This window comes from Crassostrea angulata, chromosome 7 (genome assembly GCF_025612915.1).
Source record: "Crassostrea angulata isolate pt1a10 chromosome 7, ASM2561291v2, whole genome shotgun sequence".
NCBI lineage: Eukaryota > Metazoa > Mollusca > Bivalvia > Ostreida > Ostreidae > Magallana > Magallana angulata.
In genome coordinates, this window is record NC_069117.1 from 30,603,536 (window position 1) to 30,618,733 (window position 15,198).

The 15,198-nt window shown below is 39.9% G+C and overlaps 1 protein-coding gene across 2 annotated transcripts in view; it reads right to left on the minus strand.

Moving 5' to 3' along the window:
- Nucleotides 1-15,198, minus strand: part of LOC128192103 (fibrocystin-L-like) — a 36,454-nt gene that overhangs the window by 1,599 nt on the left and 19,657 nt on the right. For both annotated transcript variants that reach the window (XM_052864557.1, XM_052864555.1), the window contains 24 exons: nt 13,597-15,075; nt 13,219-13,368; nt 12,772-12,949; nt 12,276-12,432; nt 11,978-12,134; nt 11,743-11,822; nt 11,318-11,447; nt 10,641-11,009; nt 8,838-10,354; nt 8,553-8,727; nt 8,070-8,348; nt 7,427-7,684; nt 6,986-7,234; nt 6,576-6,743; nt 6,049-6,282; nt 5,433-5,720; nt 4,700-5,119; nt 3,534-3,699; nt 2,877-3,109; nt 2,241-2,486; nt 1,580-2,146; nt 1,147-1,457; nt 585-959; nt 15-408 (listed from right to left, as the gene is read on the minus strand). In XM_052864557.1, coding sequence (XP_052720517.1) covers nt 15-408; nt 585-959; nt 1,147-1,457; nt 1,580-2,146; nt 2,241-2,486; nt 2,877-3,109; nt 3,534-3,699; nt 4,700-5,119; nt 5,433-5,720; nt 6,049-6,282; nt 6,576-6,743; nt 6,986-7,234; nt 7,427-7,684; nt 8,070-8,348; nt 8,553-8,727; nt 8,838-10,354; nt 10,641-11,009; nt 11,318-11,447; nt 11,743-11,822; nt 11,978-12,134; nt 12,276-12,432; nt 12,772-12,949; nt 13,219-13,368; nt 13,597-15,075 — 8,580 coding nt within the window. The remainder of the gene's footprint in view (nt 1-14; nt 409-584; nt 960-1,146; nt 1,458-1,579; nt 2,147-2,240; nt 2,487-2,876; nt 3,110-3,533; nt 3,700-4,699; nt 5,120-5,432; nt 5,721-6,048; nt 6,283-6,575; nt 6,744-6,985; nt 7,235-7,426; nt 7,685-8,069; nt 8,349-8,552; nt 8,728-8,837; nt 10,355-10,640; nt 11,010-11,317; nt 11,448-11,742; nt 11,823-11,977; nt 12,135-12,275; nt 12,433-12,771; nt 12,950-13,218; nt 13,369-13,596; nt 15,076-15,198) is intronic.

The window sequence follows — 15,198 nt, forward strand, 5'->3', positions numbered from 1 at the left end:
AGACGAGGACCTACCTTTAGAAACGGCAATGGTGTTCAGTATGATGTCCGGATAGGTCACGGCCAGGGCATTACCCATCATGGCGGAGAAATATTTGTTGTAGGTGGTGCCCACAATGGAGTCGTAATCCTCATTGAATTTGACCACCACCTCTTTTGTGTCCTCTATCACCAGGTTTATGTGGCTCTGGGCCTTCACCGTTATCAGCTCCTCGTACGTCAGACTGTAGTCTGCAGGGTTGGAGACGATTGTGAACTTGACCACATATACCCCAACACTGGTCAAATTCAGAGAATAGAAGCTTGCTTCAGCGGAGTTTGTGTCAAAGGTTGTGGTAGTTATGCCAACAAGAGATCCATTGTAGAGGTCTGGCATTCCTAGTTCAGCTGTTACAGTCCACGTGTGACCCTACAATATCAAAACAGTCATTGTCATCTTATATCAGATTCTCTCTCTCTCCTCTCTCTCTCTTTCTCTCTCTCTCTCTCTCTCTCTTACAGTACCAATATATCTGATATTAAATATTCTCATGCTGGATAAATGTATCCCAGTAAAAGTATAATTCAGATAAAAGTTAGTCTTACCCTCCATGTGATGTTGGAAATTTTCTCCGATGTCACGTCATCTCTCAACTCCAGAACAACCGAGATCAAAGCTTTCTCCACCACAGTAGTGGTTCGGCTGACCAATGATCCCTTCAGGGGACGTCCAACAATGGTGAAAGGGTCACTGGACAGGCTGACATTTTCTCCCTCATCTGGGTAGGAGATGTTGAAGTCCAAAATGTAGTTCTGTCCGAAGTGTGTAATGAGAAGGTTGGTGAAGTTGGCCCATCCATCCACAACACTGACAGAGGTGTTGCCCTCCAAGGCAGCGTATGAGTTTCCTGTCCCACTCCTGATGGTAGCTGTCACTTGCCAGGGGTTAGCCTTGGTTCCCAGCTTCTTGATAATGTTTCCCTTAAAAAAAAATTTGTTTTCCAAATTGATTATACATTTCAAGTGATACATGAATTACTTTTAATTTCCTATGACAAATATAACCCTTGAAAACAATTGAATAAAAAACATTCTTAAATTATTCCAAATAGAAAAATAATATTTTTTTATTTTTTTGTAGAATATAAACAAACATAATGTCTCTTACATTTTTGTCTACGATCTGAATCTTGGGCTGGGTGGCAAAAGGTACTCCCTCATGCTGAGGAACTAAAGCTGGTTTGAACACCATAGCGTCAACAACATACAGTGAGGTATAGGGGTTGTCGTCAGTCTTGATTTCCTCCCACTCGGAGCTGCTTGGGCTCGGTGGAGGTTCTGCGATGGAGTATGTAGTATCTTGGCTCACGTTAATAATTTGACTGAAGTTTCCGAGCTGTATTTCGTTGACGATCTTGGATGCAGCTGTGTCGAGTTCTGCCGAGGTCAGGTCTCCAGCTCCAGATGTACCGTTCAGGTCTTCAATATAAACAGTCATGTTCAACAACATAATCATGAAAAAAAAATCATAAAATATTTATTAGTTGTCCTTTTTTGGGTCAAAAATGGAATTTCTATTTTGATGAAAATGGCTACCAGACCTGTAGTTGGAGGATTTCCAATTTCCACAGAGAAACCTGTGATGTCTCCGGAGGTGGATCTTTTCTTTCTTCGCCCAACAGATGGAGTTTCTCTGACAATGTTGGTGATTCTCACCCGACTAGGATCAATGTTGCAGAAAGCAGCGATATTCATGACGATGTTTTCTCCATAAAAATCTGTTTCCTTCATGGCTGGGAATTGGAAGGACACTATAATCACATCCACAGTCTTGATTTCAATAGGTTTAGACCCTCTGATGTTGAAGGTTAGAATTCCAGAATCCCGGTCAAAATAACTAGCCCCTGCAACGTCTTGGCAACCAGTCACATTTGGCTTGTAGAAATCTGGTTGGCCGACCGGAGGTGGATCTATGATGTACCGGTTTCCTGGATTCACAAACCGGACATTCTCTGGTTTAACATACACTTTATCATGGTACACATCTAGTCGCCAAGGCTGTGAGTACCAGACAGATAAAACAATGCAGTCTGTGTCTTTAGCATTCAGCAGGAAGAATCTTGAATTCTGAGGTGAAGTACTTGTGTAATGGAGCAGGTAGTCCTTCCCTGTAAAAAACATGTATTCAAATGATTCAATAATCTTACAATTAATCTTATTTTCAGATACCTAAATTGTTCAGGAAACTTCTCATTGACTAACCTGATGCCACAAGGGCCTGGAATGTGGACAGTCTCTTTCTACAGGTGTAACCGCTGCACCACCCGTGATCCTGAGGACCGTTAATCAGGTCAAGGTAACCATCTCCGAGAATGGCGACGGGTGAGAGACGGCGGGTCTCGGTGTCAGGGTCCATACTCTCGATAGTCAGTGTAAAGTAGTCATAGTCAGGGCACTCATAGGCCTGCCAGGTGTTGTGATATACACAGTTACTGTTCCTTATGATGCCTGTAAAAAGTTACAGATAGAGTTATATGTTATACACTTCATCATTTGTATCATTTTATTTATCAAAATAATTTTTGTTATAGGGACAATAATGACATATGTAGTAAATGACATGGAATTACAGATTAAAAATTGACAACACTTAATAAAATCAGCTGTACTTATACCTTTTTTATCTAGCTTGTACATGTATGTACTTATTCACAACCCCAAAACTAAACTAGGCTTTTATAGTAAAGAAAATCAGTTTCCCCAAAAACAGTTAAACACTGGTACATGAAAACTATCTATAGCTCTCAAAAATAAAAGAAAGTTGACAGAAATTAAAACCAATATCATGAGGCATATCTAAAATAATTCAAAACAAAAATGCAGACTTTTCTCCCTGACCTTTATTGGGAGCCAGCTCAGACACTGGGATCCTAGTCCCATCAAGGCGAGTCTGCATCTCTTTTGGGATTCTGTAGTCCCCTAATCCCATCCTTTTATCACCGTTCCACTCATGCTCAGACTGAGGGATAACCGATCCGGGGGTTCCCAAGAAAGTCCCGTCCTGATCCACTAGCAGGGATTTGACCTTGGCATCACAAGCCATGTCTACACAGTCGGCCGAGTTGATTTTACTGTTGTCAAAATAACAAATGATTAACAGATGATTTTTTTTTTAAACATTACAAAAATCTCTATTATACTTTATTCGTCAGACATCAATGATTTTAAAAATTTAAGCAAAATTAGAACGTGTGTTTTAAATGAATAACGTTTAAGTTCACAATTAAGTACAATCTTGCATAAAACTTTGTGCTTAAAAACTAAATTTAAAATATAAAATGCAGAAATGTAATGTTCAAATGCGTTACTAAAATGTAATTGGACACACTCACTATATACATGTAACTGTCTGAAAAATACAGGTTTGATTACGAAATTTGTATAAGGCCTTCCAAAAATTGTTTTGACAATCAATTCTAAACTGCCTTCAGACACACACTAGTTTTAACTTATTATCTGTAGTGATAAACTCTACCCTATAGATTCTCCACTCACCCTATGCTAGAGCGCCAGTATTTGACTCGGTAATCTTTGGCTACATCTACAAATGTGACTCTCTTGGTGTACATTGGGTGGTTTCCATCGTCATTTCCCTTGTTAGGGGTAACTGCAAAGTCACCACCATTTCCGCACAAATTTGAATATTTGGCAATTGTCACATCTGTAATAGAGTTAAAAGTTGCGTCTTTTAAACATAGGGATTTTAGAATATGTAATTATCTTGAAAATTGTTTTATTACCATCACTGTGAACCTAAAGGACTATGTGCGGTATGGTCAAATATCTGCCCCCGATTTCAACCAATTTTTAAATAGTATCGTATAAAAATGAAATCTTCACAAATCATTGTAAAGAGGATGCCTATAACTTTAATAATGATTTTAGTCATCATTGCTTACTCCCTGTTTATCTATGACGTCACCTAAATGACCTAATTCCCGCAAATTTGCAAACAAATGAAGATATTCTCATTTTTGCTCTATATTTTGCATTCGGAAGTATAGAGCGCAGGTCTGCTCAAGTGTGATTTTAACATATGTTTTTCTTCAGATAGTTATACATATTATACTAAAAAATGATACTTGAGCAAGCCTGCGCTCGATGTTTCCCAGTCGAATAACCATCGGAAAACACCCATATTTTGCTACAAAACATCAATTTATCAAAATAATGCAATATTCATGACGTCATTTCTACATTATGACGTCACTGTGGTGATAACCTTTTACACCTTTATTTCCAATATGATTTTAACTATCTTTCACCTTATTTTAAAGCTCTTTTTAAAACTTTGATTTTGGGGGGCAAAAATTGCATAAAACCGCACTTAGTCCTTTGTATGCATGCTAAAAAATTTATGGATTTGTTGTTCATTTATTTTCATGAAGAAATTATTTCTGAATGGTTTGAAATAATTTTTTTTCAACTGTGTGCATGCATGTATATAAAATTACAGTCATTATATAAAGTTAAGCACAAAGCCCAAGAAAATGGAGGAATCATTTCAAAAATGAAAACTCATTTGTCAGCTGAGTTCAAGCTTCATGCTTAACTTTATATTTACACCTCTCAAATACAACGGGGCATTTCTCTGAAATTCTCCATCTTATGTATTGTGCACCAAAAACACATGACTGTGGACTACATGTACCAGCACTCACCTTCCATGTGGAATCTTCCCATGATGGCCTGATATTTTTTGACTCCTGCAAATGGTTTGCCAGGGGCAGAGTTTCCACCTGAGGAGAAGGTTGGCATGGTGATGCCCACCCTTGTACTCCCTGAATGTTTCCTGGAGTTTCCACTCAGTGCAATGTTATCGTCATTGGGTGTTTTGTCTATGGCACAGTCGAAAGCCCCGGAGGTTCCGACTATGAGGGAGTTTTTCACTGTGCAGTACTGGTCAGCATAAGCATGTCCAGTGGCACTAGGACCAGCAATAAACTGGAAAATGTTGACCCCATTGTCCGCAGCCAAAATGTCTGAAACCTCATTGGGTGCGCTATTCTGATAGTACAGTCCGTAGTCTAAATTCTTCCATACCGTGAAATTGGCAAACTTAACACACGATTTCAAATCAGCTGGAATTCAAGAATCGAAAAAGTTTGTAAACTTTAATTATTCAGAATTTTAAAATATACAAACATGCTTTGTTATGCATGTACATGTGTATAATGAAGGGAAAAAATCGAGAAAAAATCATTTAATTTAATTTGTAATACATCATGTACATAAATTTGAAACATCCATTCATTTGATTCAACCAAATATATGTACTGTACAATGTACAATAAACCAATATTTTTCCCAGGTTTTCTTGGAGAAATACTTGATTGTTTTAAATTCCAAAATATGCTTCTAAATACCACATATAAATTGAAGTATAAAACTTACATGTCAGGGAATCCATAATGTTGGCCACTCCTAACAAACAGCTATGGGCCACATTTCCGACAAACTTCCCGGGGGAGCTACAACTCTCCCCGAGGACAGCAAATCCGACCCTCTCGCACCCACCCACGTGGTTGTACTCCAGGACTGGGTTAGTGGCCTTGGCCAGGTTGATGGCTCCGTTGTAGCGGACATTGAAGGTCTCATGTCGGTCCTGATAGGAGCCCTCCCACTGGGTTTTGGTTATGAAATTGTTCCTGATCTGAGTGTTATCGCCATGTGATTCAATGGCTGAAAGAAAGGAGGGATATCAGGTTTTTACAAATGTACCTACATGTATCTATTGGTAAAACATCATCTGTATAGACAATTGTACACATGAACATACCATTACAGATGAAACTGCTTTTATATTTCATGCACATTATCTTCTATATATTTTCATCCATGCTTTTAGATGCATCCTATTCCATCAACTTATGCATGTGTACTTCATAATTTCAAACTATTTTAACTGCAGACTTCACAAAAATTCCAACATTAATGGATTCATCACTCCTAAGAAAGAATAAGAGTTCTCGAATAATTCAAGGCAATATAATTTGTCGCACACACTTACCAAACCACACATTGTCGGCCATCACGTTCCATTCGATGGGCAGGTTGTTGGTTCCGTAAGCTGTGACCGATGGGGCGTAACTGTGGTGGAAGGCACAGTGCCTGACGTACGACGGCTTAATGTCGGACACGGTACCGGCGTCAATAAATGCCACAGCACTGCGCGAGTCCCAGGGATCGATGTAACCCTCCTGACCGCTGCGCACAAACTCCACATTGGAAATTCTGGCATAGCCTATAATAAATGCAAAACATTTAAACAGGTTTTCCTCTGAAGTAGATATAGTAATCCTACTATTTTGAGCAATTAAGCATAAGGATTTGTTTTATAAACTCATATGTGCATGACATTTTTCTTGATTTAGAAAGAGCTGCTTCCTGGCAGAAACATTAAAAAATATACACATCCAAACATAATGTGTTTACTTCAATATCAACTAAATGCACCGAGTTCCATGAATTGCTTGCGAGTTGATTATAATGAGTGTTTATTGCTATTGGAAGATGGCAATAAATTTTGCTACTTACCAATATATGAATTCTTTCCCTCTGCAGCACGACCTACAACAATTCTTGCTCCGAATGACTGGGATTCTTGTTTAGCATAAGCTCCTCCTTCTATCTTGATGTTTCTGGTCAATAGCCCCACCTCTGCAGCCATCTTGATTGACATTCCATTAGCCGTCTCAGTGTGGGCTAGACATGATAATTGGAAGTTTTCAAATTAATAGTTTATTTATCTAATATTTATTTATTTATCAAATTATTAATTTATTTATTTTAGAAGTGTACACAAGCACTTGATTTAAATAAATATAATACAATTATTAAAATTTTGATATTGCTCTGATAAATGCAACACTTAATGCTCAGCACTAATGTTAACTGCAACCAGAAAATATTGATTTTTATATAAATGCATGAGTAAGTGCATTTACCAATATGTTTGAACTGGAGAGCTGGAGTGAAAGTGAGAGTCATCTTATCCGCTGAAATGGCGCTGATGGTCAGTTTTTCAGCCTCCCAAGTACTGTAACTTGTAGGGGCAAGGACGATGACATCCCCAGCAACCCAGTCCACAGGTGACTGGACTGTCAGCTGTGTGTCCCCAGCATTGGCTGTCTGATTTAGCTGAGTCCAACTGTCCCCTCGTGGGGCCCCGTGCAGATCCAAGCCTCCAAATGCAGCTGTAATCAAGGCAGTGTAAAATTTTAAATATCAGTTTAATGTGTTGATACGAAATGTCAAAGACACCTAACCGCCATTAACATTATCATCATTATTATCATCTTGAACAGTTCAAAGACTTTTACAATAAATATGTATATTCTTAGCATGTGAATTTGTTGAGATTAACATGATTAAGAAATAATAATTACCTATGGCCTTTGACCCAATTGGTGGCCCACTAACTCCTGCATATGAGTTGGTACTGTGGTCGCCTTGCAGTGATATAAGCAGATTTGACAGGTAAGGTTTTGCAGGGTACCCAGCAATTAAACGTCCACCGAAGATGACAAGGTAGGTACAATTTATCACAAAGTCTCGGGTTCCATTGTTGTGGTCCAGTTCCAGAGTCCCATAGAGTACGAGTGTACCCATCTGAGGCAAAGTAGTGTCAGCCACCACCCATTTACCTGTCAAAAAAACCCACCCCTAATAAATCATCTTGAATCGAACATTTCCTGAACAACAAATCATGTACAATTTTTTTCTTGAATTTTAAATACATACACATAGTGTGTATATCCAAAGAAAAATCTTCAGAGTATGGTAGAAACAACCTTTAAGGTGTACCCATAACAGGTTATGTACATAGCCTAGCAACTACAACAGCTTACTTGACTTCTCAATAGATAAACACTGATCTCGATCATATGTTAAAAGTAAGAAAAATATTTTTACTCCGAGTTTGTTTTAAAAAGAGTTATGCAACTACGTAGCCTAACAACCAAACATTTAAAAATGTCCACATTTATTAAAGCAATTTTTACAATAAGTTTGTTTTTAAGAGTTCTGTACCTTCTGGGATCTTGACATTGTCACCATCAACAGGGAGGTCAAATGACCCATTGTTGTACCCTCCCCAGCCAGGCTCAGTCCCATTCCAGGTCGCCTTGTCCGACCACAACTCAGCCTTGGAGGGTCGCTTGTCTACTGGGGGTACCGTATTGGGGTCAGGAGGGGGTTTGCAGTCATCATAGAAGCACTTGTAGGAGTTGAACTTGACGACCAGATTACTGGCTGCATTGGCTGCTCTTTTCTTACGCCCAACTGGGGTATTCGACGTTCTTGCAGAAACTGAAATGTCAAAACAAACCTGTGTAAAAATAATTCTTATACTGCTTATTCTAAATGAAGACACATTACCCTGAAGTGGTACTATAACAAGGGCAGAAAGAACAATCAGAGGGCATGTGCATAAATTTCATCTCCATTTTTTAAAAAGTCATAATGTTTATAGCAGTTTTAAGCAAGAACAATATTTGAAGTTATCAAACTCACTAAGGTATTTGATCTGCTTGTCGGCTAAGACGTACTCCCAAGTTCCATGTAAATCAGTGCTTGGGTTGATTGATGCCTGTGTCCCATTCTTGTGAGTTTTTCCATCCATCATAAACCGATCGGGCATCAGGGCCAACTTTTGTTTCAGAATCACATAGTCAGCAACACCACCAGACTGAAATTAAAATCAATCCCTTTTCAATTAGGTCCTTTTTTCACTCTCTCAATAAATAAGGTCTAAAATGAAAAGATAATAGCAACGTGTTCACTTTTGTTGACACTTACCTCAGAGAAAAGATCAAATCGACCATCGTAGCTGATGTTTGACAAATGCTCAGCATTTTCAAATTTAAGTTCATATTCTTCCCCATCTACCAAATTAAGGTTCCAGCCTTGGGGATGAGTGATGGCCTTCTTACGGTACGGGTTCGTCACATTTCCAAACCGATTGATAAAGATAGCATCTTTGAACTTGATGGAGCTGGGAGATATGTTATTAAATGCAAATCTGTGAAATTTAACACTCGGATCACAAGCACTAGCTGCAACATTTGTGCTAAATTTGGGGAAAGAGACACAGGTGGGGTTTGGAGGCAGGGTGTCTGAAGTTGAAATCACAGTTTTACCGACATTGGCTGCAATTGAAGCAGGGTCTCCAGTTTCTCCAACCAGCGTGCCATCTATATCTTTGATGACAGATTCCCACAACCAGTCATACCGTCCTTTGTTCGGTGCATTGACAAACTTGAGGTTCTGGGTGTGATAGAGAAAACCGCCACATAAAAAGGAGCAGGTTCCGGTGATTCTAGCTGTGCCTATGGCTGCACATCCACTTTCATCAAAATTGACAAATCTTACTCCATCCAGCTTCATTCCATAACCATAAGGCAACACAACCCCTCCTCTTGTACAGCCTTGCTCGACTCTTGTGAGAGAGTTCGCATGACCAACAATAAGAGTGTTCTGGAAGAGCTGTTCCCCTTCTATGATCTTCTTTCCTTCATAACCAGCAAGTTTGTTGTTGACAAGTACAAAGTCTTTCATGATGAAAGCTCCGCCATTGACCACTTCAGCTCCCTTCTCATTGTTCCAAGCTGTCAGACTCTCGAACACAGACTGGTAAGGAGTACCAGAGCTGCAACCACCTCCAACCCTGGACTTCATGGTGGGAAATACCCACAGCCCAAACCAGCCGTTAGAGTGTGCAACATTCCCTTTAAAAACTCCAACAGGAACATGCTGAGGACAAATATTTGGATCAAAGGATGGTCCATCTGGATGACCATGCATCCGGAACCAAAATCCAAAGTGGGACCCACCGGCAGCATGGTTATTGAGAACAGTGTTGTTAGGGTTGGTTGACCAAAAGGCAGCTGGGGTCACATCATCATTTTGCAAGCTGGAGCTCTCGCGTACAAACACCAGAAGGTTTCTCTGCAAAGTGTTACCAGTCTCAATTCCATCTTCAAAGAACATAGCTCCACCCATCACATTGTAGACAACATTATCCTCCACCAGGATGTTGTGGCTACCGTGGATGTTTACTGCTCTGTTGAATGTCTCGTGGATTCCACAGCCCCTGACATAGGACCCAGTGTTGTCTCCATTCAGATGGAAGTGAATGGGATAACGACCAAGTCTAAAGGCTTGGCCGACATGGAACAGCTCCACATACTCGATGTGGGCATGAGAAGTGAGCTGGTTAGGGACAGGGGAGTGAATCATCATCTGGGCTCCAAACTGATCGCTGCCCATCTCCTCACCAAAGCGGCCTTGAAAACATGTCTGGGTAGCAAACTCTCCTGCAAAAAATAAAAACAACATTGTCAAATGCTTGGTTCTCTTTATTTGCATTAAAGAGAAAGCTAAAGATTATGTAGATTTTTATATTATGGAAGTACATTTATTTTAGGACAAACACTTTTGTATCAAATCTAAAGAACATAATATCACAAGATTTGAAAACTGCGAGGGGTAATTCTTGTGATTTTATGCTGACATTTATTCCTCACGTTTAATGGAAATTAGGAATCTATAGCAATCATTTTCAGAACTTTTAATGTAAATATTATAAATTATGATGCATACCTGTATCAAATCCATCAGGACAGGCCTCAATCTTCTCAACCCACTGTTTATCACTGGCTCCTTGGATCTTGATGTTTCTGGTCACCATTCCAACCTCTGCCCTGAACTCGACCTGAGTCCCGTCGAAGGTCTCCGACACTCCCAAGTGTTCATAAGTCAGGGCCTTTGTCAGGGTGACTGTTTTCTGGTCGGCCGCCACAGACTGGATGGTGTGGAACTCATTCTCTCTCTGTGAGTGGCGGTGACTGGTGGTGGCAATGATCACTTGATCCCCAGCCTTCCACGTAACGGCATCTTGAAGGACAATGGTAGAACTTCCTGCAGTGGCAGTGGATGCTAGTGTCGACCATGTCTTGGCTACAGGCTTGCCTGAAAATAATTAACAGTAACAGGTTTTACTTATACATGTATTTATAAAGACCCATGTCAAACATTGTTGAGATTGTGTTAATTTATTTGACACAGGATATCTAAAATATTTAGTACATGTAAATATTATTTTTCAGCAGCTGATCAATCTCATGCTTTGAATGATTAAGTGCATTTAAATTCTTCAAAAACAAATATCAAGTTGTTATGTATTCCTTTTGCTTTTTCTTGTGTCCGGTAATTTACATAGAAACTACTTTTGTTCTTTAAATCAGACCCTTTATATTTTGGAGGAGTGTGCTTCTTACCGTGAAGTTCAAGCCTGCCTGTCCTCACTGCGATGGACTTGACTCCGTAGATGGGGAACTCTTTGCTGCGGTGGTGACCATGTAATGTTATCTCAGCTTGATGCTGGAAAGGCTCTGTCTCTGTACCAATCTAATAACAACAATTCTATCATTTTATACATCTGTTACATAAACATGTCATATAAATTAGAACAACTATCTACCCGGTAGTAGTGAAAAAATTTCTTCCCATTTGGCCTTAATTGCCTCTATACAAAAACATTGCCGATATTAAACCCAAGACACAGGTAAATGTATTCAATATGAAGTATTGTGCACTGAGCGACAAACTGTGTGCAGAATTTTCTTATTGCAAGAAAACATAATTCATAGGTTTCAATACTTCACAGGGATAAATACATGTACTTTTTTTCAAATAATCATACCTGAAGAACACCATGGTCAGTGATCAAGATGTTTTCTGCTTGCAGATGAAGATCCTTCTCATCAAATATCAAACCACCACCTGAACAACATGAACAAATTTCATACCATAAGATAACCATTTTACAAAATTCTTAAACAATTTTCTACTCGAAGAAATTTACATAACAACATATCAATTTTAAATTAAAATACCAGAATTTGATATCATGAGTATTTGATAAAGATCAGACATACCTCTTATAAGGATTATTTTCAGTTTTGGGGAGTCTACATCCAGCAGAATGTTCTGCCCTTTACTGATGACCACAAAGTCACCGTCCTTTGGAAGAGGTCCGCCTCCCCAGGTAAAGGGAGATGACCACACATCAACGTAGAAATACTCTGCAGAAGTCTAAATGAAAAGATTTATCAAAATCATTGAAATTTTCAGATATCATATTCAAATCAGTATGCAAAATATCATATTTGGCCATACTCTACCACTCAAACAAAATCAATTGGCATTTTTTTTGGGAAGGGGGGGGGGGTTTACCTGCTTGGCTATTCCATTGCCGGCCACTTCCACTTCGATGTTGACTTTCTCAGACTTGGAGTGTGAGTTGGTGGTGCACACAATCTGTGTATCTGTTACCGTATTTACATCACAGGCGGTGCCCGATATTGTCACTGTCACGTCAGACTTTACAGAGCTGAAAAATAATTAAGTTGTACATTGAACACCTACATGTATATCTCATTATAGTCTTAGAATATATTTTCAGATTTAAATATAGTTTTACTTGAGACATGTATGTACAGGAGAACCAAACAATTATCCTAAACTGATTGGGTCTCAACATATTTAAGAACATAATGCTAGATGGGGGGGGGGGGGGGGGGGTTACACCTTTATTGCAAAGGTTATCATTTTCCTCTCAAAAAGGAAGATGGGAAATACTTACCTTGTTCACCATGAATTCAATTTCCAAATAACCATAATTTCCATTTTAACATGTCAATAGATACACTATACATCTTTGACTCCTTACCCAAAGCCTGTCCCAGTGATGGTGAGGGCGGTACCTCCCCCTGTCCCCCCACGGACGGGACTGACCCCTGTGATGTCAGCGGTCTTTGATGCATCATATGTGTATCCTCCAGTCAGAGTTTTTGTCACTCCATTTTCTGTCACAGACACATCACAAGCTGAAGTGACAGCTACTGGGGCTGGCAAACATAAAGGTATAATAGAAGTTAGGGGTAATGATACAATCAAGGTAATAAAATATGTTTGGCAAATGATTTTTTTCTTAGTACATATTAAAACCAATTTACATGGCACATATATGAGGAAAAGCAAGTAAACATTGCAAATAAAATCTTTTTTTCATTATAAAATTGCTTTACTGACATCTTTAAAAAAAAATTTTTTTTTTTTAAAGATAATTTTTTTTATCATTTTAAGCTTATTATGAAGGCATAGTTTTTACATGTACCTGTGGCTGCGGGAGTTTTACAGACAAAGCTTCCAGCTGTCTGGGTGGCATTCACGACCTTCACGCATGGCTGACTGCACACTGTAGCTGTGGTTCCGGAATCAAATCCTGACCCTGATAGTGTAACCACCTGACCACCAGCACTACTTCCTGAAATACATTGATGACAGAATCCATGCAGTGAAAGACCGTTGTTAAACAGTTACTTTAATTTGCATGAAAATACAGAGTATTTCTTGATACTGTTGGAAATTTTTAAAACTGAAAAAAGAAATCAAGCAACGTAATTTTAACAATATCAATGATGGTTTGGAATTTTTGGAATTTTCTATAAAATTTTGCATATAACTTTTTGGCTTTAAACATAAATGAACTTACCACTAGCAGGGGTGATTGAAGATAACAGCAGTTGATATTCAAACATCTGGTCATTGTTTGATTTTCCCTTGTTAGCAACAGTCAGCACCACAGCAAAAGAACCAACATTTTGTACCCCAGCTGTACATCTCACTTCTGTGGCCGATGCTGAGGTAACCACACAATCGGAACCACCAATACTGACCTTGTTCTCAGCATTGGTGGCACCAAAGTTCTGTCCAGTAAGAACCAATGTGGTGCCAGCTGAACCCTGAGCTGGGTTGACAGCAGTGATGGAGGGAGTGCTACCTGTGGCATAGGTGTAGTCTTGTTGAGGGTAGATCTGTCCATTAGAGGTCACTGTGACCTTCACAGCTCCAGTGGCATGAGCTGGTGTGGTGCAGGTGACATTATTCAGGTTGACTTCTGTAACCACACAATCTGTTCCATCAATACTGACAGTGGTGCCAGAAATGAAGCCATTCCCTTCAATGGTCAGTTCTGATCCCCCATTGGTACTACCCTCGGTGGAGGACAGACTGGTGATTGTGGTTTCCCCTGTTACAGTCAGTGTGCCCTGGGACAGACCAACATCGGCGATCAGGACCGCCACAGCATTTGAACCAGCAGGCAGATAGGTAATATCGCACTGAATAGAAGTATCAGTGACAGATGAGACAGTGCAGATCTTGTCTCCAACAGTTACTGAGACTGCTGAAGGCACACTTCCAAACTTTGACCCAGCAATGGTCAGGGTAGTAGCAGATCCACCAGCAACAGTTCCTGGAGACACGCTGTCCATTTCTGGGGTGACACTGGGATCATACACATACTGGCAAACCACTCCACACTTAGCTTTGACTGAACTTCCAGTTGGTGATGTTATGGAAACCTCCAGAGCCTTTGCTCCAGCTGAGTTGAGATTCCTGGCCGTGCATTTGATAGTGGTGTATGTGGCATCAGAAACCGGGCAAGGATATCCTCCAATTGTCACCATCACCCAGATGTCATCGGCAAAGCCTGTCCCCACAATTAGGATCTCATTCCCTCCCATTACAGACCCCAGAGCTGGCTGAATATCAGTCACCTCAGGAACAAGAGCGAAAGTCCTTGCCTTCTGCCCCTGAATCTCGACTAAAGCATTGCCCATGTTATTGTGCCTCATTCTGACCTCCTCCATGATTCCTATCTCTGGAGCATTTGATGGATCAATGTTACAGGAAATCTTATTGGCTGTGGCGACAGTGACCAGACAGAGGTTGTCCCCAAAGTAGACCTCATTCTGACACTTGGTGGTGCTGAATCCATCACCTTCGATGTCGATGGTGTCCTGAGAGGAACCACTCTGGAGGCTGATTGAGGTGATGACAGGGGTGGAGCAGCGGGAGAAACTGAACTGGAATTTAGTACTGTCTGTTGGCGAGGCTGGTGGAACCGAACAGCTGGAAATGGTCCCAATGGAACCTTTGCAAGCACTGTTGTCCACAGGATTGGAGACTCCTATAAGGTTAAAAAAACAAAACAATTCTAATAATTCAACTATGAATTACCTTTGATGTGAAAAAATCGTTGACATTGACAATTACAATGTGTAGTGACTGTCATAATTTCTTAATCATCATA